The following is a 27,481-nucleotide window of genomic DNA, read 5'->3' on the forward strand; positions in this document are numbered from 1 at the left end:
TGCCCAAAATAGGCTTCATTTTCTATATGCAAACTATAATTTCTTATTTGTTTCTTTTGATATTTGAGGAAAATAGGACCAGCACATTTTCATGACAGGTTTTGATAAAATCACGCATGCACATTCTTCAGAATGTCTCATTTTGAATTCCATGGAAGAAAGAAAATCATACAGTACAGGTTTGGAATGACATGTGGATGAATAAATTATGACAGAATCTCCATTGTTGTCTCAATTATTCCTTAAACCTCAGGTTACTCCAGGGGCTGAACATGTAAAAAGTGTACTATCGGCTGCTTTGGATAAAAGTGTCTGGTATATAGCCACCCGCTCATTAGAAAGAGCACGAAAGCAAAAAAAAAATTCCACAAAGCATGGAAACCAAAACTTGTACTCCAAATAATTGCAGCATGTTGTCGTAACTATAATTTACATAGAATCACACACAAAACATTCATACAATTCCCTCTGACATCACAAGAGACATATGATGAAGTGTTTTTGAGCCCCGTCTTTCTCTGCATAGAGACTTCCTGAGTTAATAAGTACAATGAGAGAGAGAGACAGCACTTTAGTCCACATTAGAGAGGTACTTTACCCCGTCATCAACGCACACACACACACACACTCATATGCCATAAACCCCCAATCTACCCATGACACAAGAACACAGAGTAAACAACACAGACGACTGCGTCTATGTGATCAGCCATCAACAATGAGCCGGAGATATGAAAGATATGCAAGATAGAATTAATAATATATATACACGTATACACTAGCGATTAAAATGTTTAATCAAGACTTTACAGAAGTCAAGAAGAAAAACCTAAAATCTTGATGTTGACAGACAAAATGCTCATGTTATTTGTCAACCACCTAAGCACAGAACACAAACAGGTCACATAGTGGGACTCGCTCCATGCAAACCAATAAATATAGGCTATATATTTTGCACAAAGCCATAGTTGTGCCGCCAAATGCTGCTCCATATGCATGAAACCCACCTGTTAGAGGAAAACAGCAGCAGCAGCACTTTGCGAGTATCCAGCCGCAGCAGGAGCGTGCACCCGTACCACTCCTCATGACCGCTCAGAGACGCATGTCTCACACCAGAGAGACAGAGAGAGAGAGTGAGACGTTCCAAGCATCACTGAGTGATTACTCACAATTCAGCCTAACTTTACGTTCACAGTGAGGCGAGGGGCGGAGCACCACAAACTCTCTCTGTGTCTCATGTTTCACTTTCTGTCCTCACAAAGGCTGCAGTCAGTGCGCTGGATATGATAATGAACCCATGATAATGTGTCCATCTGTGGTGTGCTTACAGCAAAGCTCACGGGTCCATGCTCTCTTTCTGTCTCTCTGTGTCTCGATGTTTGATATCTTTTCTCAAAACACTGAATGAAAACCTCAAGAAAAGGAAACACGCATTCCCATGCAGATTACATGAGCTGAACTTCTGAATGGGATGAGAGAGAAAAGATTTACTGATGCTTAAAGTTCATTTCAGAATGAGTGAAGATTACTAGCTCAAAATAGAGACTCGTTGTTGTTTGTGCAGCAGCAGGTTTAACTGTGTGATTCACCTGTTGTGTGTTGCATTACTGAACGCTTGGAATGAATGGAATCACATCTCACTGGACCACTAAAGAATAAAAGCACTTGTGTTTCTATGGCAGAGAATAAGAGAGGTCAAAGAATTCTACAGTACTAACTGACTACATAAAAGCCAAAATATTTTGTTATTTCAGCAGACACAACAGTCTGAGGTAGTCTCACGAAGTCAGATATGTAGGGCCACTATGATTTTTTATTATCATAAAAGCTAAATAATGTGTGCTGATATTTAAAATATCACTGTTACAACACCGATATGATTGATATCGCTGTCATATTCCACACCATCAATGCTAGCAACCCCCTCCCCCCTTAGATCAGGCTGTAATGGAATATGCCAAGGTTTTATGCATCTACGCAAGTTCATAAACAGGTGAAAGTGAGCCAAACGGCTCGGACAGTTTGTGTGATTTCACCGTATGCTCTGTTGCAAGTTAAAAGCTAAGCTACACTGTTGCTAGTTCAGATTGGTTTGAATTTGTTGAGAGAAAAAACGTAAACAGAATCGAGACTTCCTAAGGTTACACTGTCTTTCCAAAGGGATCGGATTGTTGCACTGCATCCGCTACTTCCATGAGCCCAGCACTCACTATAGTCATCAATACACAGTGTTGATGATGATTATGATCTAGGCATTGACACTCGAAAAGAAAAAAAAAGTTTTTACTCCTGTTTTCGCCTTATTTAGCAGGGTAAATCTAGAAAACTTTTTCAAATTTAAAAGTTGATCAAAGCCTTCTAGAAACATGCAGTCAACTTTTTGTGTATTAATTTGGATATAGTTAATTCAAGTGCATTTATAAAGTTATTGTAGTGTTATGTATTGTAGTTCATAGTTGCCAGATTGTACTTTTGTATATGTGTTGTCAGACATTATTATTCACTACTTTTTAGAAATCTGGCACTATCAGGGAGAAAGACACAACCACGGACACATTTTTGTTTGCTGTTTGAACAGTCTAGTGCTGTCACAGAGACCGATGAGGTACCTCAGGACAACATACTATCTGCTGTAGGGCCCCTTGTTCTTCTTCTTCTATTCAATTCTATTTGCAAAGGGAATGTTTAAATCTAAAATTGATATTCCCTACTGATATACTAAAGGCAGAAATAAAATAATCGTTTTAAGACAAATGTGTTTGTGAAAAATATCAACATTTTTTAAAGTGTTTTTTTAAAAGACTTTTGTACATTCCTGTATATATATATATATATATATATATATATATATATATACACACACACACACACACACACACACACACACATATACATATATACATATATATATACATATATATATATATATATATATATATATATATATATATATATATATATATATATATATATATATAGACATTGTGACATTACATATTTTAGCCAGCAGATGGTAGCAAAAGACCTTTTTTGCGTGTAATATGAGCCACTTGGTGACGTGAAGTGAGTCAGCATCAGTCAGTGTTTACATTCAAAAGCACTCAGTGATCGCTCGTATTACGACTACACTACTAAAGCTAGGAAATAGCTTTAAACGGCTTTAAACTAACAACTTCACCATTAAGGCTCATCACAGCTGAGAGACACAACAAACTGATTAATTACACAAACTCAAGGTGCTTACCTCTTACCGGAGTTTCCACATTGGAGAGAAAATACTGTTAAAAACGGCGGAGGAGATTGTGGTTTCTTTAGTGAATGACTCTGGCGCACCGGCTACCACAAAATAGGGAGGAATACCCCTGCTTAGACGGCTATTTTCCACTGAGAAAATAGGATGAATTTCACCAAAATGATATTATCTTCAGAAAGCTGGCTAACAGACTACAGCATCATCAACAGGTGATCGCACATGCTCCATCTCTTTCTCTCTCTCTCTGTCTCTCTCTCTCTCTCACACACACATCCTTGTTTCTCCAATAACATGTTAGAAACGGCTCAAACCATAGTAGTTCTAAAGTGATGTTTTTGAACTAGCAATGGCAGATTCTGATCTGTGGCATTAGAAAGTAGTTCCATGCACAAATGTGTTTTTTTATGACAGTACTCAGTTTTTCCAATTTTTTTAAAAATGTACTTGTTCATTGAACTGTTGTATATAAGCAATATCACATTCGCAATCATGCTATATGGCCCTAAATCAGCACTGCTGTGATTGCCTGCGGCTGAATCACAGCAGTGCTGATGTAGGGCCATATAGCACGATTGCGAGTGTGATATTACTTAAATATATATATAATAACATGTTTATGTTATTTACTATATTCAATTGTGTGATACATCGGCATTGTATTGGCCACCCTGCTCACTGGATATCGGCATTGGCCATTAAAAAAAAAAACATATCAGTCAACCACTAATATATAGTATACCATAAGTCTACATCAAATAATTTTAGGCCTACACCTTTATATCAAAAATGTTTCTTTAAGTTCATTAAGTTAGCTATGTAGTGGCAAACACTGACATATCTGTTCTACAGCACAAAATGACAGCACAAACAGGGAAATGTTCCACATCGGAAAATTTTAATTTTGTCACTTTTCATTTTTTAGATATTTCAGAGATATGAGCAGCTCTGTTAATCATGCTGACACTCTGACCTGCTTTCATTTCATAAACTGTATTCCTGACAACACATGAATCACCGATTACAACACATTTCTGAAAGGAAGTCAAGATAGAGTGTGGAAAGTGAAGTGTTGTGTAAACTTGTTTAAACTTGTTTAGAATAATTATGGTTTGATGACTTCACAAATGGACCATCACAATTATTGGCCAAGCAGATATACTGTACAATAAATAAGCCCTTAAAACTCTAGAACATATCAAACAAGTTAGTAAATTCACCTGTTGCAAGATGTTTTTTGTTTTTTTTTCACTACGGTAACTGTTAATAAACACAGTTAATCAGTCCACAGAATTTCAGGTTCAAGCCTAAATATGACTTCCTTAATGAATGTTTCTGTTCTTATTGTGCACAATTAATCAGTGCACATTATTCTAAAGAGAATTTAAAAAGACTGTTTTCGTTCCATCTTCAAAATGAAATTACTTCCTCTGCTTCTGAAACAAATGTTCTTATACAGTATGCTGACATAACCAAAGCCTCGTAGGTGTGGAAAAAAATATAATGACCAATAATATCATATCTTAACATGTAGCACTTTCCACAATCCAATCAACTGGATTGTGATGGTGCCATGGATGGCTGTCTCGGTGTGGAGCTCCTCAATTCTTTTGTTGTTTTTGTTTGTTTATCTGGTGTTTAGTAATCTTTTTCCAGTCAGTTTTAACAGAGACGAACTGCTGAACATTCGACAGCATGTACCAGACAATCTTTTCCCGGTTTTTGAATATTCAGACATTTTGCTAGACATTTTAGTTGGAGGTACGGCTTTGTTGTTCAGGAGACGCAGGCGAGGAAGATGAGCCGGTGCGCTGGTCAAACTCCGTTGCCGTGGATTTCAAACAGAGCTGCCGAGTATTCACTTAGCGAATCTCTGCTCTCTTCCTAACAAAACGGATGAACTACATCTCCTCACCTGCATAAACAAGGACTTTTCAACCTCTGCTGCCTTGTGCTTCACAGAAACCTGGCTGAGTGAAGCCATTCCGGACAGAGCGTTACATCTGCTGGGCTTTCAGCTGTTCAGAGCGGATCGCATCACGGAGTTAACGGGGAAAACGAGAGGCGGTGGAACATGCTTTTATATCAGTGAAAGTTGGTGTACAGATGTAACAACGTTAAAGAGGATGTACTGTCCTAATTTGGAAGAGCTCTTTATTAACTGTAAGCCTTTCTACTTGCCACAGGAGTTTTCCTCGTTTATTCTGGTGAGTGTGTATATCGCACCAAATGCGTGTGTGAACACAGCGCTGCAACAGCTGGCTGATCAGATCACAGACATGGAACAACAATACCCGGACTCAGATATTATTATTCTTGGGGATTTTAACAGAAAATCTCACATGTGAACTGCCCAAATACAAACAGCACATTACATGCCCCACCAGAGACAGGAACATACTGGATCACTGCTACACAACAATAAAGAATGCATATCGCTTTGTCCCTAGAGCAGCTTTGGGACTCTCTGATCACTGTCTGGTTCATCTTCTTCCAACCTACAGGCAGAAATTAAAATCAACCAAGCCAGTAGTAAGGACTGTAAAGAGATAGACCAATGAAGCAGAGCGGGAACTACAAGCCTGCTTCGATTGCACGGATTGGAGTGTTTTTGAGGCTGCAGCCACAGACCTGGATGAGGTCACATATACCGTTACATCATATATCAGCTTCTGTGAGGATATGTGCATTCCTACTAGGACTTATTTAAAGTTCAACAATGACAAACCATGGTTTACAGCAGAGCTCAGCAGCTTCGTCAGGCCAAAGAGGATGCTTACAGGGGTGGGGATAAAGTCTTGTACAGTCAGGCCAGGAACACACTGAACAGGGAAATCAAAGTGGCTAAAAGGAGATACTCTGAGAAGCTGAAAAACAAGTTCAGCTAACGACCCTGCATCAGTTTGGAATGGCATGAAACAACTCACAAATTACAGGACTCCTACCCCCAACCCTGTAGGGAACCAACTACTGGCTGATGACCTGAATGTGTTCTACTGCAGATTTGAAAGGCCCAATCTCACACCCCACACCCACTCTGACCTTCACTTCACTTCACACAAACACCTCCTGCAACCCCCCTCCTCCCCCCTCCTGCTACTCAACCTGCACTTAAGATCTGTGAAGATGATGTGAGCCGAGTCTTTCGGAAACAAAAGCCGAAAAAGGCTTCAGGCCCAGATTGCGTCTCACCAGCGTGTCTTTGATCCTGTGCTAACCATCTGGCCCCCTTCTTCACACAGATCTTCAATAGATTACTGGAACAATGTGAAGTCCCATGCTGCTTCAAACACTCAATCATTATTCCTGTCCCAAAGAAACCAAAAATCACAGGACTTAATGACTACAGACCTGTCACCCTGTCGTCTGTGGTCATGAAATTATTTGAGAGACTGGTGTTGGCCCACCTGAAGAACATCACTGGACCCTTCCTAGATCCCCTTCAATTTGCTTATCGAGCAAACAGGTCTGTGGATGATGCAGTCAACATAGGATTGCATCATATCCTGCAACATCTGGACAGACCAGGGACATATGCAAGGATCCTTTTTGTGGACTTCAGTTCAGCTTTCAACACCATCATCCCAGCTATACTCCAGAATAAATTACACCAACTCTCTGTTCCCATGTCTATCTGTCAGTGGATTACCAGCTTTCTGATGGACAGGCAACAGCTTGTAAGACAGGGGAAACTCACTTCTAGCACCTGTACAATCAGCACTGATGCCCCCCAGGGATGTGTGCTCTCCCCACTACTCTTCTCCCTCTACACCAATGACTGCATCGCCAAGAACCCCTCCGTCAAGCTCCTGAAACACTGACCCCCCTCACCATTCTAAATAGTACTGTGGCAGCAGTGGAGTCATTCAGGTTCCTGGGCACTACCATCTCACAGGACCTGAAGTGGGAGATCCATATTGACTCCATTGTGAAAAAGGCCCAGCAGAGGTTGTATTCCTTCGCCAGCGGAGGAAATTCAACCTGCCACAGGCGCTGCTGATACAGTTTTACTCGGCAGTCATTGAGTCTGTCCTCTGCACTTCAATAACCGTCTGGTTTGGTTCAGCTACGAAATCAAACATCAGAAGACTACAAAGGACAGTTCAGACTGCTGAGAGGAATATTGGTTGCCCCCCGCCCACCCTTCAAGAACTATACACTTCCAGAATGAGGAAAAAGGCTGTAAAAATCACTCTGGACCCCACTCACCCTGCCCACTACCTTTTCGAACTGTTGCCTTCTGGCCGACGCTTCAGAGCTCTGAGCACCAGAACCGTCAGGCACAGGAACAGTTTTTTTCCCACAGGCTATCCATCTCATGAACAGTTAAATTGCCCCATTGAGCAAAAACTATGTGCATTACACAGTTTAGTCTTTTTTTATATTTATCCAACACATCCAACCTCTTCTACCATTTCATTCCTCTGAAAACAAAAAAACAAAAAACAAAAAAAACAAACATTTGCACTGTACATAACAGATTTGTATTTGCACTGTACATAACAGATTGTATTAGATTTGCACTACCCATGTGTATGTGTGTATGTATGTATGTGTGTGTCTGTACGTATGTGTATAATTAGTTTTATTTTTGATTTTTTTTATTACTATCTATGTCTTGCTGCTGTTTTTGTATTGTTGTACACTGGAAGCTCCTGTCACCAAGACAAATTCCTTGTATGTGTAAGCATACTTGGCAATAAAGCTGATTCTGATTCTGAACTCCTGATGGACAGAATCAAGTTGCATCCTACATTATACAGAACATGGTTTAACTATAAAATTTGTCACATTATGCAAGTTTAATGTGATGCAAATGCCATTTCATGTCATCTTAAAATGAATCTATCAAGGCAGTGTCGGATTCTTCTATAGATACTGGAATCTGTACACTGGAGATGGACATCCTAAGTGGGATCAGCAGCCTAAGATCATCTGCGTGTGGACATCTCTGGTGAGCAGCTTATTTGTGTACCATTTACTAAAGAGAAGCATGTCAGTCTATACTGACATTCACTCAGATCATGTATTTAGAGCTGTGAATCATATCAAGAACTCTTCTAGAGTCAATATCATGTCTATCTGACACGAGTGACGAGTCATGAGACTTGAGTTATAGCACACTCTAGAGGACACATGTGGTGGTGTCAGTGTAATTACTGTAGTGTAGTGTGCTAAAAATGCACGGTACAGTACATAAAATATGTGGACTTGCTAGCTTGTCTTAGATTTAACAAAGTGAAACAATGGGTATGTTCAGAATAACATACTACCTTAATACTTACTGTATGAAGCACAGTATCAGCCAAATGTTTGGATACACTTGGCTGCACCTCATCAATGTCTTTCTAGCAAGTCAGTCCACTGTCAGCCATCTTTGGAAAGCGCTCGTGAGGTTATTTCCAGTCATGACAGTGCAGCTCCTATCTACTTGAATGGAAAAAGACCAACATCTCAAAAACGGTTGGTCAAGATGACGATCTAAGAACATTTTTCAAAATCAACAATAAAATCTGACAATACTGGTATCATAAATTTTGATTCTTTACCTCATATTATGCTAAAAAAAATTCCTAGCTTGTATAATTCATGCGCATGCATGTTCTAGAGTTGATTGACAAGTGATGTCTGTAACTAAAAGGTGAGATTGGCTCTTTTACCTGTAAGGCAGGACTTTCTTTCTACATTGACTGAAGGACAGTTTAACACCACCAACTCTAGAAGCATGTGGCAGGGAATTAATATCATCACGGACTTTATAGGGAATAAAAATTCCGCCGTGAACACCGCTGCCTCTCTCCCGGATGAGCTAAATACTTTTTATGCACGGTTCGAGGGAAATAACACAGCCCTCACAGACAGAGCTCTCGTGGCCGAACCTACAGAGGTTAGTTCACTCTCCATCTCTGTAGCAGATGTAACCCGATCCTTCCGACGTGTGAATATCCGTAAAGCCGTGGGTCCAGACGGCATTCCGGGCCGCGTCATCAGAGCGTGTGCGAACCAACTGGCTAGTGTTTTTACTGACATTTTCAACCTTTCCCTCTCTTTGTCTGTAGTCCCCACATGCTTTAAAACATCCACCATTGTGCCTGTACCAAAGCAATCCAAAATCACTTGCTTAAATGACTGGCGCCCTGTTGCTCTGACCCCCATCATCAGCAAATGCTTTGAGAGACTTATCAGACATTACAACTGCTCTGTGCTGCCTCCATCACTGGACCCACTGCAGTTTGCTTACCGCAACAACCGCTCCACTGATGATGCCATTGCATCTACAATACACACTGCTCTCTCCCACCTGGAAAAAAGGGACACTTATGTTAGAATGCTCTTTGTAGACTACAGCTCAGCATTCAACACCATAGTGTCCTCCAAGCTTGATGAGAAACTCCGGGCTCTGGGCTTAAACAGCTTGCTGTGCAGCTGGATCCTGGACTTCCTGTCAAGCAGACACCAGGTGGTTAGAATGGGCAGTAACATCTCCTCATCACTGACCCTCAAAACTGGAGCCCCGCAGGGCTGTGTTCTTAGCCCACTCCTGTATTCCCTGTACACACATGACTGTGTGGCAACACATAGCTCCAATGCCATAATTAAGTTTGCTGATGATACGACGGTGGTAGGTCTGATCACTGACAATGATGAAACAGCCTACAGAGAGGAGGTGCACACTCTGACACGCTGGTGTCAGGAGCACAACCTCTCCCTCAACGTCAGTAAGACAAAAGGAGCTTGTGGTGGACTTCAGGAGAAGAGAAAGATAACACAGCCCCATCACCATCAATGGAGCACCAGTGGAGAAAGTCAGCAGCTTCAAGTTCCTGGGTGTCCACATCACTGAGGAACTCACATGGTCCTTCCACACCGAGGCCTCATCAGCTCCTCTTCTTCCTGAGATGGCTGAGGAAGTTTGGAATGAACCGCCACATCCTCACACGGTTCTACACCAGCACTGTAGAGAGCATCCTGACTGGCTGCATCTCCGCCTGGTATGGCAATAGCACTGCCCACAACCGCAAACCCCTGCAAAGGGTGGTGCAAACTGCCAGACACATCATCAGAGGTGAGCTTCCCTCCCTCCAGGACATATATACCAGGCGGTGACTCCAGCCACCTGAGCCATGGGCTGCTCTCACTGCTACCATCAGGCAGGCGGTATCGCAGCATCAGGACTCGCACCAGCCGACTTCATGACAGCTTCTTCCCCCAAGCAATCAGACTTTTGAACTCTTGATCTCTCACAATCAATATACATCAGCACTGCACTTTATTAATCTTATTATCTCACATTGGACTGTCATAAATTTTATTCTCTTAACAACACACTGGCAACTGACTATCAACTGACAGCCTGAATGTCAATACAGTACAATACAACCTACTGTATATTTTATATTTAATATATATACTATTTTTTTTTTATTGTATAATGTGTATTCTATATTCTGTGTATTGTATAATGTACATTGTATGTTATTATTTGTATATTGTGTTGTGTGTAATTGTGTATATTAGATTTTAAATTGTGTTGTGTAAATTTGATGTTTATTGTAGATTGGTATATGTCTCATCACTGTCACGACTGCAATGTTGCTCAGAATTGCACCCAAGAATTTCACACACTATTGCACTTGTGTATATGGTTGTGTGACAATAAAAGTGATTTGAAGTGATTTGATTTGATTTGACATCCGCTGACCATTGGGCACTCAAGAGCTCCTTTGTTGAGCGTTCCAATTTCTCCCATTAATTTTAATAGAAGTGGCCCATCTCTGCTAAATAATCTCTGACCTCATGTAGTTAGTTGAAAGAATGCCCAGAATGGTGGATACTTTGAACAAGCTCAAATATAAGATATTTTTGAATCGTTACAAGTTTTTGGTGACTATATGATTCCCATACTTCCATTTGTGCTATTTGAGAGTTTTGATGACTTTACTTTTATTTTAACATCTGGAAAATAGTCAAAATAAAGAATGAGTAGGAGCGACCAAACTTTTGACTGGTTTTGTTATTGTATACTGTCCACAGTATGCACATTTTCTTTAGCTATGGAATATCTGGGCTACTACTGTACATTTTCCAAAATATGCAGTATACAACAGAGCACACTGCGCAGATTACTATAACCCAGAATACAATGCGCTCAACTCGACCATCCATTTCCAGTGTGCAAATGAGCCGGAAATAATATCATCTACAGTATCTAACCAGACAGACAAATACACAAAACATTTAACATAACTCTAATTGCGAACCTCGAACCATCCTTGCTCTTGAAGGATTAGGCTTTTTTTGGACGCTCCTTATATACTATAACATGATTGCCTCATCTGTTTCATGTCACCTTGTCAGATTGTTATTAGTTTTAAACTGCTCCTGTCTGAACTTTTTTGGAATGGGTTGCAGACATCAGTATATCTTCAAAAAGTAATGCTGTTGATTAGGTAAAACCAGAGCTTATTCAGCAGAGACTGGCCACTTCTATTTAAATGAATTGGAATGAAATTGGAAAGCCCAACTAAGAAGCTCAACGGTCAACAGATTTAGAAAGGAAGTCCCACCGTACAGGTAAAAGAGCCAATCACCTTTTAGATACAAACATCAACTGTCAATCAACACGCTAACGCGCATTAGCTATACAAGCTGGGAAAATTGCGCGCTTTTGCTTAAAATGAGGTAAAGAAGCACAATTTATGATTCCAACATTATCAAATTTTATTGCTGATTTGAAATATGGTCTTAGATCGTCATCTTGACCAACTGTTTTTGAGATTTCTGTCTTTCCCCATTCAAGTAGATAGGAGCTGCGCTGTCATGACCGGAAATAGCCACCCGAGAGTATTCCAAAGATGGCCGACAGTGGACTGACTTGCTAGAAAGACATGAAGTACCTTGTCTGTATACTGTTTTTGTTTGAATACAAGTGGAAGTACATATAAAAATCACTCCTTTTTGTTTTTATTAGCATTTTACATACTGTCCCAACTTTTTTGGAATTGGGGTTGTATATTTGGACTTACAACTACTGTATATTTTCAGGATTTATTCAGGAACTATATGTTTGATTTTACATTGGGATTTATAATTATATATTCAGATTTACAACTAAATGTTCAGGATTTTTAACCCTCCTGTTATGTTTGGGTCATTTGACCAGTTTGAGAGTTAAAAACTCTATATTTTAAGTTTGGTCAAAAAGCTTTTGGGTTATCCTCAACATGACTAAATGAATATGTAAAAAATAAAAGTTTAGGTTTTTAGAATATTTGTTTATATTTATGGAATGTCAAACTTTTCGGCAACACTTATTATGTTCGGGTCAAATCTGACCCGGGGGTAGATAATGTTGGTTTTCAATGCAGCTGTGAACCTTCTCTTGAGTGAAGAGTGTCATTATCTCTCTCTCTCTTACAATACAATTGTACAATAATAAATGCTCTTTTTTTAAAATATTCCTATGGTTGCAATTTTGCTAAATATAAACCATGATTCTGTTTTTCAGCATATCAGAAGGGTTAACTATACAGTAAATTCAGAGTTACAATTATATATTCAGATGTATATCTATATATTCAAATTTGTAAGTATCTATTCAGATTTTTAACTACTGGTATATATTCAGAATAACAACTAAATATTCAGACATATTTTAATATCTTCAGATTTATAACTAAACATTCTGATTTACAATTATATTTTCCAATTCATAACTAGATATTCAGAATTTATATAAATATTATGTACACTATATAAGGCAATGTTTACATGCATAATACAAATCAAAATTAGCAGATTAACCGAGTAGCAGAACAGAGCATTATCAATGAATGCAGTAAAACCTGCTCTTACCTTTGCCTGGAGGGAAAAAGCAGTCCATCTCCACACTGCTGCGAGAGTGAGAGATACAGAGTGTGCTGCTGGGCACCAGTCCCTCCTGAGGAGGGGTCCGCTCGGTGGTCCGCACCAGACACCAGCCCGGACGCTCACTGGACCGCTCTAACAGCTCCACGGTCTGACCTGTCTGGATACTGAGCTCAGACGCACTGCCCGCCACGAAATCCTGCAGGATCACCGTCAACTCGCATCCTCCAGAGAGCTACAGAGAGAGAGATATAAAAATGAAATGTAGAACATAGATATATTTTTATTTTCATTTGTGCCAAATACCACACGGATAAAATTGAAATTTTTTGTCCAAAATTTGATGCATTTAATTATATATTTCAGTAACTTTTAAAAGCCGAAAAACTCCCCTATGTAGTTGAATAGGACGACTGCATAACCATACTACAAAATGTGTAACATAGCATATTGTATGAAACTGAGAATTATTGTAGACATACAGTACGTTTCACATGTTCTCATGTTCTTTGTGTTTTACATAATAATTATAAGGATTTAAAGGAATATTCCGGGTTCAATACAAGTTTAGTCGTCAGCATTCGTGGTGTAATGTTGACTACCATAAAAGTAAATTTTGACTCTGAAAAATCTGGGTTTCAGTGATGCACTTTCAATGGAAGTGAAAGGGGCCAATTAGTAAACGTTGAAATACTCACTGTTTCAAAAGTATAGCCACAAGACGTAATCAATGTGTTTAAACATGATTTTTGTGTGACAAAATCACTTACTAAACTTTTCTCTGTTCAAAAGTTATAGCCACTTTTACAACTTCGTTGCCATGGTGATGCAATGTTAACAAACCTTAAAATGGCTATAATTCAGTAGTTTGCAAGTTAATGTAATCCTGCAGTGAGGATAGTGTAAACGAGTTTGGCTCGCTGTCCCTGGAGGAGGGCTCGAGGCTTGACCCAAGCTCGAATACTCGCTAAAATGTTCCCTAAATAAGCTGCAAGGCGAGGTAATCAGGCTGACAGGAATCACCTGTGTGGCAGAACCGGATTGAAATGCTGGAATGCATTTGAATGATGTTTGAATTAAATTGTTAATCTTTTTATTCCCTCGTGTTAAATTAAAGCTGTAATAGAGCTCAAGTGGCATGAAGCCGGAGCAGCGCCCATTCGCGGAGGCAGCCTCATGCTATAGGGACCGCTCCGGGCAGAAAAATAGGATGAGAGGACCTGTGTACAGCCATAGGAGGCTGTACGACAGGTATACATTCTCGGTGAGGAAAGATAGACAGTGCAAAACAACGGTTAAATTGGCAGCCGGTGTTGCCACGAAATATGAATAATGGCTGCTGAGGCAGCTTGGTGAATAACGTAATGATTGCGATGGAAGAGCTTATCTGATGAGGGCAAATGCTTCGTGCAGAGTAGTGTGTCATCCAAAACTGTCACATGGATCTGTCGTGGGTAAGTGGGCGGGGCCAAATGCCAGAAGATTCGTCGCAACATGGGAGGTAAGTAGCTGTTTATATATGCTTACTCTGGCGATGTGATTGGTCGGATTAAATGAACATGCTCCTCCCAAACTTTGTCATGAAACTCCATAAATTAAAATGTAAACAACTTTAATGTAAGTGCTTTTATAAAATTATAAGCTTCACATTTCTGTCTTTAAACCCTCCAAAATTTGGCCCCATCACTTCCATTGTAAGTGCCTCACTGTAACATCAGTAATCTCTTTCTTAAGTCATCTCTAGACAGTTGGGACAGTAATCGTAATGAATATATTTTTGTGAAACACATCTTGCCGTGGTTTGTTAAATGAAGAATATTTTAGTGTTTGTGTGTTAAACAAATTCACATTTCATCCACTGTCTTGTCATGGAGAGAGAGGGAGCCGCTACCGGACCATTGAAATAAAGACATTGAGTTACAGGAATTGAAAAGGGTTAGTGTTTGTAATGCATGTCAAATCGATCAGGATAATTCAACACCAGAGGGTTACCTGCTCAGAAAATGAGGCAAACAGGTGTACGGCTCAGACAGGTGGAGTTAATCACATACATTAAACCAAAAATTCTGCTGAATCTCCCAACAACATGCAGAAGAACTCTTTAATAACCAACAGACACAAAGAACACGAGGCCTTATACTGAGAGGTGACTGAAAGTAACCCGTGTTGACTGTCCTACCCCCCATCAAACACACAAACCCCTCTAATCTTAGTGGAGATGTGGCATGTGGCCTCTGCATTTCCTGTATATTCCCCTCTTTCCTTCCCACCAAAACCTGCATGACTAAATCATCTCTGCAGTAAATCAAAGCTTATTATCAAACAAGCTACTGAAGATTGCTCCTCTGGGATCTGCAGCTCCACACCCAAAGAACTCTATTTACGAAGATACTTTTAGATTACAGTGGGGATACAGACACAAAAGCATCATTGAGGAAAGATCAAATGGTAACAGGACGCTAAACACAGAGGTCTGGCTTTTCCTAAAAAGATTCAAATGTGAATTTAACCTTTGTCTCTTATTGTCTTTTTGTCATTTCAAGAACATCTTAAATTCTGTATGGTGTTTAATAGAATTCTGTGCAGGAAATTACATTTTTACATTTTCTTTTTTTTTTTTTTGGCAAATAAAATGGCAAACACCTTTGCCATGCAAAGGATAATTTCATAGCTAACAATTCATGTATTCTAAATTCACAAAATTTAATACTTTGAAACTTTTTGCACTATTTGGAAAAATTACAGCTTGATTGTAAAGGACACCCAATCAAAATATTTTGTTTTTGTTTTCTTCAAACATCTCTTCATTTTAAGCATGCTCTTTGAGGACACTTTTGTCCACTTTGTTAACAATTACACAAACTTTAAAAAAAAAAAAAAAGAAAAAAAAAGAAAAAGTTATAAGGGGAAAATTGTGGGACAGTTGTAATTTTGGAGATAGGGATAGAAATCATTTTTACACAATAAATATTGAAATGGTTTATATTTATTTCACTCTTTGATTAGATGTTCATAGTTTTAAACATGCAATAATTTGTATTTTTATAATACATTTTCATAATTTAATATTGAAAGTCTGGGAAAGTCTAGGACAAGGATAAAACAGTACAATCTATATACAAAAGGCATTTGAAAAGTACCAAAAATAAATTATGAAGGCCAGGTAAAAAGTTTCCAAGTCAGTTTTAATACGACCATCTTAAAAAAAATAAAAAAAAATAAAATAAAATCTGTTTGTTTTAATAAAAATCAACCCCTGGGACATGAGAGTGCCTGAAGTTGAAGAAACACTTGCAGTTGATGTGCTTCATCAGAGCCATTTTGCTGTTGTCATGACATTCAGCACACATCTGATTGTCTGCGGGCTGTGCATGAGAATCAACAAATAAAACACAGCAACTCTGTTGAATTTGCAGATATAAAAAAGAAAAGACCAATCACAATTCAGTATGCAAATATTAGACAATAATGGTCATTGTACGTTTGATTTTGAAAAGGCGAACATTCTGACAGTGAAAGTAAATGAGAGTTCTACATACCAGAGTCTTAAATGTCTTCAAGTTTATAAAACCGCAAAACAGATAGCACCCCTCAGGCAAAATTATCTACAGAGCAAAGTCTGAATGGAGAATGTGCAGTGGATGGTTTGGACTGAATAAATTGCAGAAAATGTAGAACTTTTTTATGCCTACATTGACTCGATGTCTGCTCAACTCAAAGCTGTTATTTGTTCATATTCTTGATCATATGCAGTTCATTCAAATAACCTGTTTCACTTAAATCATTTGCATTAACTATAAACTGAATAGTTACAGTTAAATTATTATAGAAGTGCAATAACGACACTCTAAATGAAGCCATTGTTACTTGTTTTATGGAAGCTGAGTGGTGGTTATGTAATGAAAATATTGTTATAGATATCCAAGGGTCAGACAGGCATAACATTAAGAATCTCAAATCCTTATATAAACATTATAGACACATACGCATCAGCTGCTGTACCTTTCTACAAAGTTCTTCCTATAACTCCAGAGGTATTAAAGATATCTTAATATCCTTTTTGATTCTGGTTCAGAAGAAAATTTTATTTTTGTATCCACATGTAGGCCCTTTTTGCTTAAATCCCAGAGATATGGGGCTCTCAATGTGACTCAATCCATAAATTGTTAAATTTGACAAATGTTTTAATGGTAAAAAATCAAATGTGGGTCACATGGTGTAAAACTAGCTTTTCTTGTCCAGCAAAAAGGTCTAAATTATAAATAATGTTGAAAGTAACATAATAATATCAAAATGTGGCTCTTTTGGCTACATTACTATTTTGGCTTTCATTATTATTTATGTTTATCTTGCGTCAGAAAAAAGTAATAACAAAATCAAATTAAGAATTATCCGGGGAAGTTTCTGGAATTTAGTTGATTTGAAATGGAATATCCCGAAAGTGTTCAAAAACAAAAAGTGACTCCAGCCAGGTCTCCTAAGCAACCAAAATGGCCCAGTTGCTAGGGAGGGTAGATTCACATGGGGTAACCTCCTTGTGGTCGTGATTAGTGGTTCTCGCTCTCAGTGGGGCGCATTGTAAGTTGTGCATGGATCACAGAGAATAGCATGAGCCTCCACATGCTGCGAGTCTCCGCGGTGTCATGCACAATGAGCCACATGATAAGATGCACAGATTGACTGTCTCAGAAACGGAGGCAACTGAAACTTGTCCTCCGCCACCTGGATTGAGGTGAGTAACCGCACCACCACGAGGACCTACTAAGTAGTGGGAATTGGGCATTCCAAATTGGGAGAAAATAAATAAATAAATATATATATATATATATATATATATATATATTATTGTGACATTTTGTGGTCATAGTGAATGTGATGAACTGCACCTGTGGTTCCTCTGCCAGGACACCTGTGTGAACTTGCGGGGAACAGACTTTATATGTCAACTGAAATCACTGCAACACCTGTTACTTAAGTCACTGCAAAAATGGCGGGTTAGAGCGAAAAGCTCTAGCAGCATTTGACCACAGATGATACTTGCTTTAATATTTTTTTATTTATTTTTTGCTAATGCAATGAACTTCAGACACTTTTAAGTGTGACTCAAATACTTTTTGGGGCCACTGTAAATGAGTGTGACACTATGGTTATTTTATAATATTTTGGATGAACACTAACAGTCTTTATCGACATAATAAAACAACATTCTTAACAGGACAAACCATATAATTCAAAAACAAGGACATGATGTCATGCTGATATCACAATACACCATGTCTAAGTAAACTGTAGCACCTGCTTTTAATGGACAGACCAGGTGCTGTTTATTCCAAGACTGCTAAGATTACTCAACCAGTCTCCAGTTCTGAGAAAATGCACACAAACCTGCCGACAACGTCATATAACATCACATGACATGCTCACACAAGCGTGCAGACACAGTGATAAATAAAATGGTCCAAAGTGTGCAAATACAAAGGCCATCGATTGATCCAATCCAGTGGAAATGAGTGTGTAGCAGTTCAGTGTTTAATTACAGGAGTTCACTTTCCTCCAATCTGTGTGGTGATGATTGAATGACAGCAGAAATAATTAGTCTTAACATGACGAGTCAAACACTGCAGTATACACTGCACTTAAAACAGCAATCTTAACCACACTTTAAGATTATTTCACAAAGTAATCCCTGATGTAACACGTATGTCTTTATTAAAATCTATAAGAAACTAAAGAGACTTTTTCTGTGAGCTGGCTGCCAGATCAGTGAAAGTGTTCAGTCTGAGAGGAAATGTGTTCAGTTGGTTTAAGACAACAGCTAAGGGCAGATTTTCTAGTCATTTCAATTTAACACAATTCATTAGATCACTAAAAACAAAATGGCATGAACAATTGCCTTTAATGAATCGCCTGTGCTGTTTGTTTATTAACCTGGTCAGGTAGTGCATTTACATAACACTTTAAATTGAAAAAGACATTAATTCAGTGCAATTAATTAAATAAAAAAATAACGTGTTAAAAAAATTTAAGTAATTAATCATGTCCCCTTGGTAATATTCCTACCATTGGAGCAATTCAAGCTTGAAGTACCAGCTGTTTTCTCCAAGGGGCAGTAAGCGAAACTCCAGCTTTATAGGCAACACGCGTCTTATACAGAGAACAAACCACACTTACCGACAACAGACAGCACAATCTCATTCTTGCATTCAAACCAGAGCATGTGAGCTGAGCGGAGCGGAGCATTAAGCAGAGCGGTGATAATTCCACCTGAGCAGAGAGTGCTTTTTTAAAGATTTCATCAAAATCAATAAACATGTATGATCTTGCAGATCAGTGCGTCCTAATTTGCAGGCCGAGCATTCTGCTTTCATGCCTCTATTGTACAATTGAGCATTTGATTGGTAAAGATTTCCGCTCTCGTATAGAGAATTTCATAGCGGAATTACCACACTTAATCGACCGCCTGTAGCTTTCGATTTCTGCTTCGGGATAAAGTGGCACATAACTGCTGGTCAGTTTCCCAAAGCCTAATCCACACCTTAACGATAAGTGAAATGTAAAAAAAAAAAGAGTGGTTGCAGATAACATCTTCGACATCACTTGCTGCATTCATGCGCAGAGAAAAAAATCTATTAATGATTGTACATTAGAAAAAAAATTCTTAAAAGGCAGTGTAATTTGTAAATTAAATAATTTGTATTTGTTTTAGGATCATTAAACATGATTTAATCTAATATATAGACCTATATTGGACTAAATCTCACTTTATGCAGGACGAATATTTTTTATTTTAAATCCACGGTTAAACCTTGCTGTACATATAAAGACCGCATGCACAAGACATGATCATTTGATGCATATTCACTTTATAATGCTTTAAAAATATCAAAGAAAAACAAAGGGGGCACATGATATCTACTAATATAATAATTATTATATAAATAACCACAGTCCTTTAGATTGCATATGATTCATACATATACAATTGTAGGGAATATTAATAAAGCACTTTAAAACACTGAAAAAGAGAAAAACATTCACTGCTCTTTTCTGGATAACTTAATACACCCTTTAAAACTGAACACAAAATTAGGATGAGAAATTGCTAATTTACAGATCTAAAGTCTGATAGCATTAATTCAGAAACATGTTAATGTATCAAATCTACAATATAATAATTCCATGGAGACAACTGAAAAACAATTAGATTGTGTTTTTCTAGGTGTCACTCGGATCCAGTTTAAACTGAAAAGCATGAATTTGCACACATGTGAGTTTCTGCACCACCACACATGTTTTATCACTTGTAGAGGCATGTTTGATGACTTGTTTAAAGTAAATAAAGGTAATTTAGAACTGAAAAAAATGTTAAGGCATTATTTGAAGATGTTCAATAACATACACTATATTGCCAAAAGTATTCGCTCACCCATCCAAATAATTGAATTCAGGTGTTCCAATCACTTCCATGGTCACAGGTGTATAAAATAAAGCACCTAGGCATGCAGACTGCTTCTACAAACATTTGTGAAAGAATGGGCTGCTCTCAGGAGCTCAGTGAATTCCAGCGTGGTACTGTGATAGGATGCCACCTGTGCAACAAGTCCAGTCGTGAAATTTCCTCGCTACTAAATATTCTACAGTCAACTGTCAGTGGTATTATAACAAAGTGGAAGCGATTGGGAATGACAGCAACTCAGCCACAAAGTGGTAGGCCACGTAAAATGACAGAGCGGGGTCAGCGGATGCTGAGGCGCATAGTGCGCAGAGGTCGCCAACTTTCTGCAGAGTCAATCGCTACAGACCTCCAAAGTTCATGTGGCCTTCAGATTAGCTCAAGAACAGTGCGTAGAGAGCTTCATGGAATGGGTTTCCATGGCCGAGCAGCTGCATCCAAGCCATACATCACCAAGTGCAATGCAAAGCGTCGGATGCAGTGGTGTAAAGCACGCCGCCACTGGACTCTAGAGCAGTGGAGACGCGTTCTCTGGAGTGACGAATCACGCTTCTCCATCTGGCAATCTGATGGACGAGTCTGGGTTTGGCGGTTGCCAGGAGAACGGTACTCGTCTGACTGCATTTTGCCAACTGTGAAGTTTGGTGGAGGGGGATTATGGTGTGGGGTTGTTTTTCAGGAGCTGGGCTTGGCCCCTTAGTTCCAGTGAAAGGAACTCTGAATGCTTCAGCATACCAAGAGATTTTGGACAATTCCATGCTCCCAACTTTGTGGGAACAGTTTGGGGATGGCCCCTTCCTGTTCCAACATGACTGCGCACCAGTGCACAAAGCAAGGTCCATAAAGACATGGATGAGTGAGTTTGGTGTGGAAGAACTTGACTGGCCTGCACAGAGTCCTGACCTTAACCCGATAGAGCACCTTTGGGATGAATTAGAGCGAAGACTGCGAGCCAGGCCTTCTCGTCCAACATCAGTGTCTGACCTCACAAATGCGCTTCTGGAAGAATGGTCAAAAATTCCCATAAACACACTCCTAAACCTTGTGGAAAGCCTTCCCAGAAGAGTTGAAGCTGTTATAGCTGCAAAGGGTGGGCCGACGTCATATTAAACCCTATGGATTAGGAATGGGATGTCACTTAAGTTCATATGCGTCTAAAGGCAGATGAGCGAATACTTTTGGGAATATAGTGTATGTGCTAACAGAGAAATATTTTGACTGATTACAAAATGATAAAGTTCTGGTAGACCCCAATAAACAGCAAGATTTTCTATACTAAAACACAATACAATCACATAATTTCGGATGTTTACGTTACTAAGCATTTCATAATTTAATAAATGTTGGCCTATAGCCTAGCCTATATTTCACCAGAGGGGTACCTCAGCCCATGTGGGCAAAGGGGCAGTTGCTCAGGCCAATGTATCCACCCCCATGTATGTGCCTGGAAACAAGTATACTATAGCGCAATTTCATGTCAGAGCGGGATTTGAGTGAAGTTTATTTTACCGGTGAGCGTGAGTGGTTCTTGAGCGGAGCAAACATTTTGAATTGACTTATGAATGCCACAATAATGTAATGCATTTTAATAATTAAAAATCTTATTTTGTGTAATATATATATATATACATACACACACACACACACACACACACACACACACACACACACACACACCGGCCACTTTATTAGATACACCTGTACATCTACTTATTCATGCGATTATCTAATCAGCCAATCGTGTGGCAGCAGTGTAATGTATAAAATCAGGCAGATATGGGTCAGGAGCTTCAGTTAATGTTCACATCAACCATCAGAATGGGGAAAAAATGTGATCTCAGTGATTTCGACCGTGGCATGTTTATTGGTGCCAGATGGGCTGGTTTGAATAACTGCTAATCTCCTAGGATTTTCACGCACAACAGTCTCTAGAGTGTATAGAAAACAAAAAACATCCAGCGAGCAGCAGTTCTGTGGGCGAAAACGCCTTGATGACAGAAGTGAACGGAGAATGGCCAAACCAAAAATTCTCCGTCATTTACAGATTTTTTGAAAGATTGACAGATTTTGTCAATGACAGATAAAATATAAGAAAGAAATTTTTCACCTAGTGCATCAGTTTTGACTGTCTCTCTCACACACACTCCCGCTGCGTGTGTGTATGTGCCCTTTTTATTGCCTGGTATTACCTGGTAGTATGTGTCTCTTTTGACCAATTGTATTTGGAATTTGGGGAGAGGTCTGAATAATTGACTGCATATATCACTCATTACGTTAGTGTGTTACTGCATGTTCCGTGTGCCACTTTATTATAATAAAGCACCAAAAAGTATAGTAACAAAATGAAAGTGTGAAAAAGTGGTGCATCGTTTCTGGCAATTATTTTAACCTAAGTGCAAACATTAACCTACGTTTAGGCAACCTGGTTAGAGGAGTACCTGCATTAGAGCTTCAGAGAAGCATGTGCTTCTCATCTGTGACTTTGCTGTTATAGGCTAAGGCTATCAGGCAGATTGAAGAAGATTTGTGAACCTGTGCATTTTCCAATGGGACGTTTATTTAATTTAAAAGCCGCACATACCAGTAAAGTTTAAAATCTTGTTTTAGCGCAGCGATTAATTGACAGGTAACTACTTTCATTCAAGAATTCCTTAGTTTCACCAGAATTGCGCTTGGGGAGTCAAAAATATAATTAAGCCTATCCACTGTTATGTCATTATAAATGGATACTACGTCCCTGAATGTAGTAGACTTACTAATAACATTAAAACAATTATGACAGATAAAAATAGACCATGACGTACATTTTACAACTCAGCCCATCAGAGTGATGGATAACGATTTTTTCTAATCGCAACCTCTGGTGACAGTAACCCAAATAAACACTTGTTACAACAGTTCTATGCAGAAAAGCATTTCTGAACATACAACATGTAGAACATTGAGGCAGATGGGCTGCAGCAGCAGAAGACCCCTCCGAGTACCACTACTGTCAGCTTAGAACAGGAAACTGAGGCTGCAGTGGGCACAGGCTCACCAAAAATGGATGATAGACGATTGGAAAAACATTGCCTGGTCTGACAAATCTGGATTTCTCAAATCACAAATGGTAGGCCCACCGCAGCCTCAGTTTTCTGTTCTTGGCTAACAGAAGTGGAACCCGGCGTGGTCTTCTGCTGTTGTAGCCCATCCGCCTCAAGGTTCGACATGTTGTGCATTCTGAGATGCTATTCTGCTCACTACAATTGTACAGAGGGGTTATGTGAGGTAGCCTTTCTGTCAGTATGAACCAGTCTGGCCATTCTCTGTTGACCTCTCTCATCAACAAGGCGTTTCCGTCCACAGAACTTCCGCTCACTGGATGTTTTTGGTTTTAGGCACCATTCTGAGTAAATTCTAGAGACTTTTGTTCATGAAAATCCCAGGAGATCAGCAGTTACAGAAATACTCAAACCAGCCCAATTAAACAAATTTTTTATTTTTTTATGAACATGATAATCAAACTGACTTGTGATTCTACAAAAGCATATCATCACTTAACTTTAGAGCTCATGTCTGTCTTTAACATTATACTAATGTTTCAATATACTATACAGTATAATTACTGAATAGCATGTAACTCTACTGTTGAGTTTGATATTTATATAGCTTTGTTGAAATGTCATTGAGCATCTAGTTGGTTAGCAGATGTAGTCCTTTTCCTTGTTCGCACTCTCGCACCATCTGCTTGGCAGAGTATCAGGTTGCCATAGCAATAGCAAGGAAAGGTGTGTTGCTAGGTAATTTGGGGTCTCAGAAGGAGACTATTGCACATCAGAAAGGACACGGGCATCACATGGGCTTCATGTGAAAGGTCTAGCAGGCAGCAGGGTTTTGTCATGGAGATCTGAGGATCTGGAAGCTTTCACCTCCACTCAAAATTATTCAGAAGCTGTGTGCGAGTGCTTACTGAGGATTGTGGTTAGACAAGACACCACACATACAAGTGCAAACAGGAGAATAAAGCAGGTACAACAGAAAGCTAATTATCTGAGCTGTTTGAATCCTGCTAAACTACACTGTCTAATTTACCTGCTGTTAAAGGAATAATTCGCCCAAAAATTACAATTCTCTCATTTACCCATCATCATGTTGTTCAAAACCTGTGTGACTTTCTTGTCCATATGACTTCTTAAGTCAATTAAGTCAAATTTGCTTCCTTAATAAAAGTTCCTGGTCTTACAGACCTAAGTCAGAGTAGACGCCACAATTCATTTGTTGTGAATGAAAATTAGTCTGTTCAATAGGCTTCGCTTGAGGTGTCAAATTCAAGGGCCAAATCCGGCTCGCCACCTCATTTCATGTGACCCGCGAGCTAATTCCTAAAACCTAGGATGGCAGGTGATCAGAACTGACCAATCAGTTAGCACTTTTTTTCTCATACATTTTTATGAGCCTTCCCCTGTCATCCTAAACAAATTTTTTGGATTCCATTTTGTTCGCTCTAAGAATGGAGCGAAACAGCGCTATCCGGACCAATTATCAGCACAGCTGAATGGATAGAGTGGCACAAGTGCAAAGCAGCATTTTCTCGTGGCGCACGCAATTGTAAGGCAATTATAATATATTGGAAAATATAACTGGTTTTCTTTGCCTTCAGAAATTCCAAGAGATGAAAGGAGCCTGATGAAAGGAATATGTAAAGGAGGCCCAATTTAGCCACACAGTCAGAATTTCAATTTAGACCTATATAATGTAAATAAAATGTTAACTTTTTCACAGATGTCACTGCATTCCAACCTCAAAATCAATGCTGTACTGACAAATGTGCATTTTATGCAATATTATTCATAACTGCAAAGGTGCTACAATATTTTCAGTCGGCCCTTTGAGGGTACACATAACGCTGATGTGGCCCATACTGAAACAGAGTTTGACACTCCTGTTCTAGGTCATGTCTCACTTTCAGAGCCCATATTTCAGTGCACATGTTAAAAAAAAAAAAAAAAAACAATCTTTCATCACAACCTGGTCTCATAGAATCACATTGCTACACTTACATTTTGCAAAAAATTATTTTAACGTTGCTTGTTCTACATATAGCGGCAGTTTTCTGGAGAAATAAACACTAGAGGTGCTACAAAAACTACGACTTGTATTACCTTTCAAAGAAATCACGAGTAAATCGGCATGTTAACAGTTTATAAACACTCACAGAATTTGGGAATACTGCAGAGCATCACAGTATTAAATAAAGCATTGATGAAAACTTTTATTCATAATGACAGCAGTCTTGCTAAAATATAATGTAATTATTATTGATATATTATTATTATTAGTAGTAGTAGTACTACATTGAATATTACATTTTACTATACAGTAGAAATTTATTTCTGTCACATTTTATTCAATTTCATGCATCTAGTTAAATTATTATTATTATTAATTTTGACAGAAAACTGAATGAACCCTTCTCAGTTTGTATGTTTGATGACTGCTCACCTCTGGATAAGCAATTTGCTATATGGACTAATGTGCTTATTAAAGTCTGCATGTAATTAAAATTGACCCTATTTACTTTGTTAGTGCACATTACTAGTCTTGTGGTGAACAATTCGTCCATGCAAGTTAATCCACGGAAAAAAAATCAAAATTAGCTTCGCCTCTGGAATGACATTCCTTCTCTGATGATGTCAGTTTGATGGCTTGGGTAGAACATCCTTTAACCACTCCCCTCCAACCGCCAGTCTGCTTTGAGCTTTGACAGCGAGTAAAAAAGGCGCATAACAAACAGAGATGGCGAGGAGGTGCGTTTAAGTTTGTGGCTCTCCCAAAACCCTGTTCCCAATCCCACAAATACCCTGGTTGCGGGCCCGATGGCTTGATTTCTTTTTTGCATTTCGAAGAAGGAGGGATGTCAGAGAGGTCGCTGTTGTGTTCGAGGCATTTCACCCACAAATGCTTCAAAAATTGGACAGAACAAAAAATGGGGTTTGTGAAATATCTGTCTTTAACAGATACGGCTGTACAAAGTTTGATAGTAATTGAAACTAGCTAGCAAGCTCGTCAGAAATGTTTTTTTCCACCAACAATGATGCTAAATCAAGATAATTTTCCAACACCATACATACACACCAACAACTCGAGTGCTGTTTGCAGTATTTTACATGGAATAAAAAAAAAAATTAAGACAGTTTGACATATGATAAACTAAAGTTGCCGATTGAACATGGTAAGCATGCGATTAGTGGTCATCGCTAGCTGCGTTATCTGCCAGCTATATATTTAGACATAGTTTTGGGCTACTGTTCTAAGCAATGCACCCTATTTAAAACCTTGCCAAAACACAGTAATTAAACACCGGTTAATGTAATAAAGGTTGCAGCAGTAATAGCAAATAACAATTAGTTTTGAAAAATTAACATTACCATTGGGAGACATCGAGATGCTCGAGGGTGAACTTGCTCCTGAGCCTCCACATCCAGGTCACCGTTAGTACACTCAGCAGATAATGGCTCAAACATATAAGGCCTGAATCCCATGATAAAATTATCCTCTGCATGCTCCTGCTCCTCATCCTCCTCCACTGCAAACTTTTTCTCAATTGAAAGCAATTGCTGGCGGTTTGTCAGGCGGCGAGTAGTCCTCCACAACTGATTGTAAACTTGAGTTCAGATCTGCCTCCATTTCAAGATCCAATCAATTCCCAGTGGATAAAATCAAGCCCCGGCCTCTATTTTTTCTCATTCAATATTCCGTTTCACTCGGAAATACATCACGATACTGAAGTAAAGTCAGTCGCAACTTCCGTTACATGCGGACTTTAAACCGCAAAAGGCTGCGATTTAATTCTATATAGTCTGCATATGCTAAGCATTTCAAAGTAAATAAGTGCTCTGCTCTCTGTCATTTATTACACATACACAGCGCGC

General features: G+C 39.0%; 1 protein-coding gene across 1 annotated transcript in view; it reads right to left on the reverse strand.

Annotated features, from left to right (window-relative positions):
- Positions 1-27,481, reverse strand: part of LOC127448053 (kalirin-like) — a 325,245-nt gene that overhangs the window by 67,172 nt on the left and 230,592 nt on the right. Inside the window, exon 34 of the mRNA XM_051710307.1 lies at positions 13,106-13,352. Within this exon, the coding sequence (XP_051566267.1) occupies positions 13,106-13,352 (247 nt within the window). The remainder of the gene's footprint in view (positions 1-13,105; positions 13,353-27,481) is intronic.

Source organism: Myxocyprinus asiaticus, chromosome 11 (assembly GCF_019703515.2).
Source record: "Myxocyprinus asiaticus isolate MX2 ecotype Aquarium Trade chromosome 11, UBuf_Myxa_2, whole genome shotgun sequence".
NCBI lineage: Eukaryota > Metazoa > Chordata > Actinopteri > Cypriniformes > Catostomidae > Myxocyprinus > Myxocyprinus asiaticus.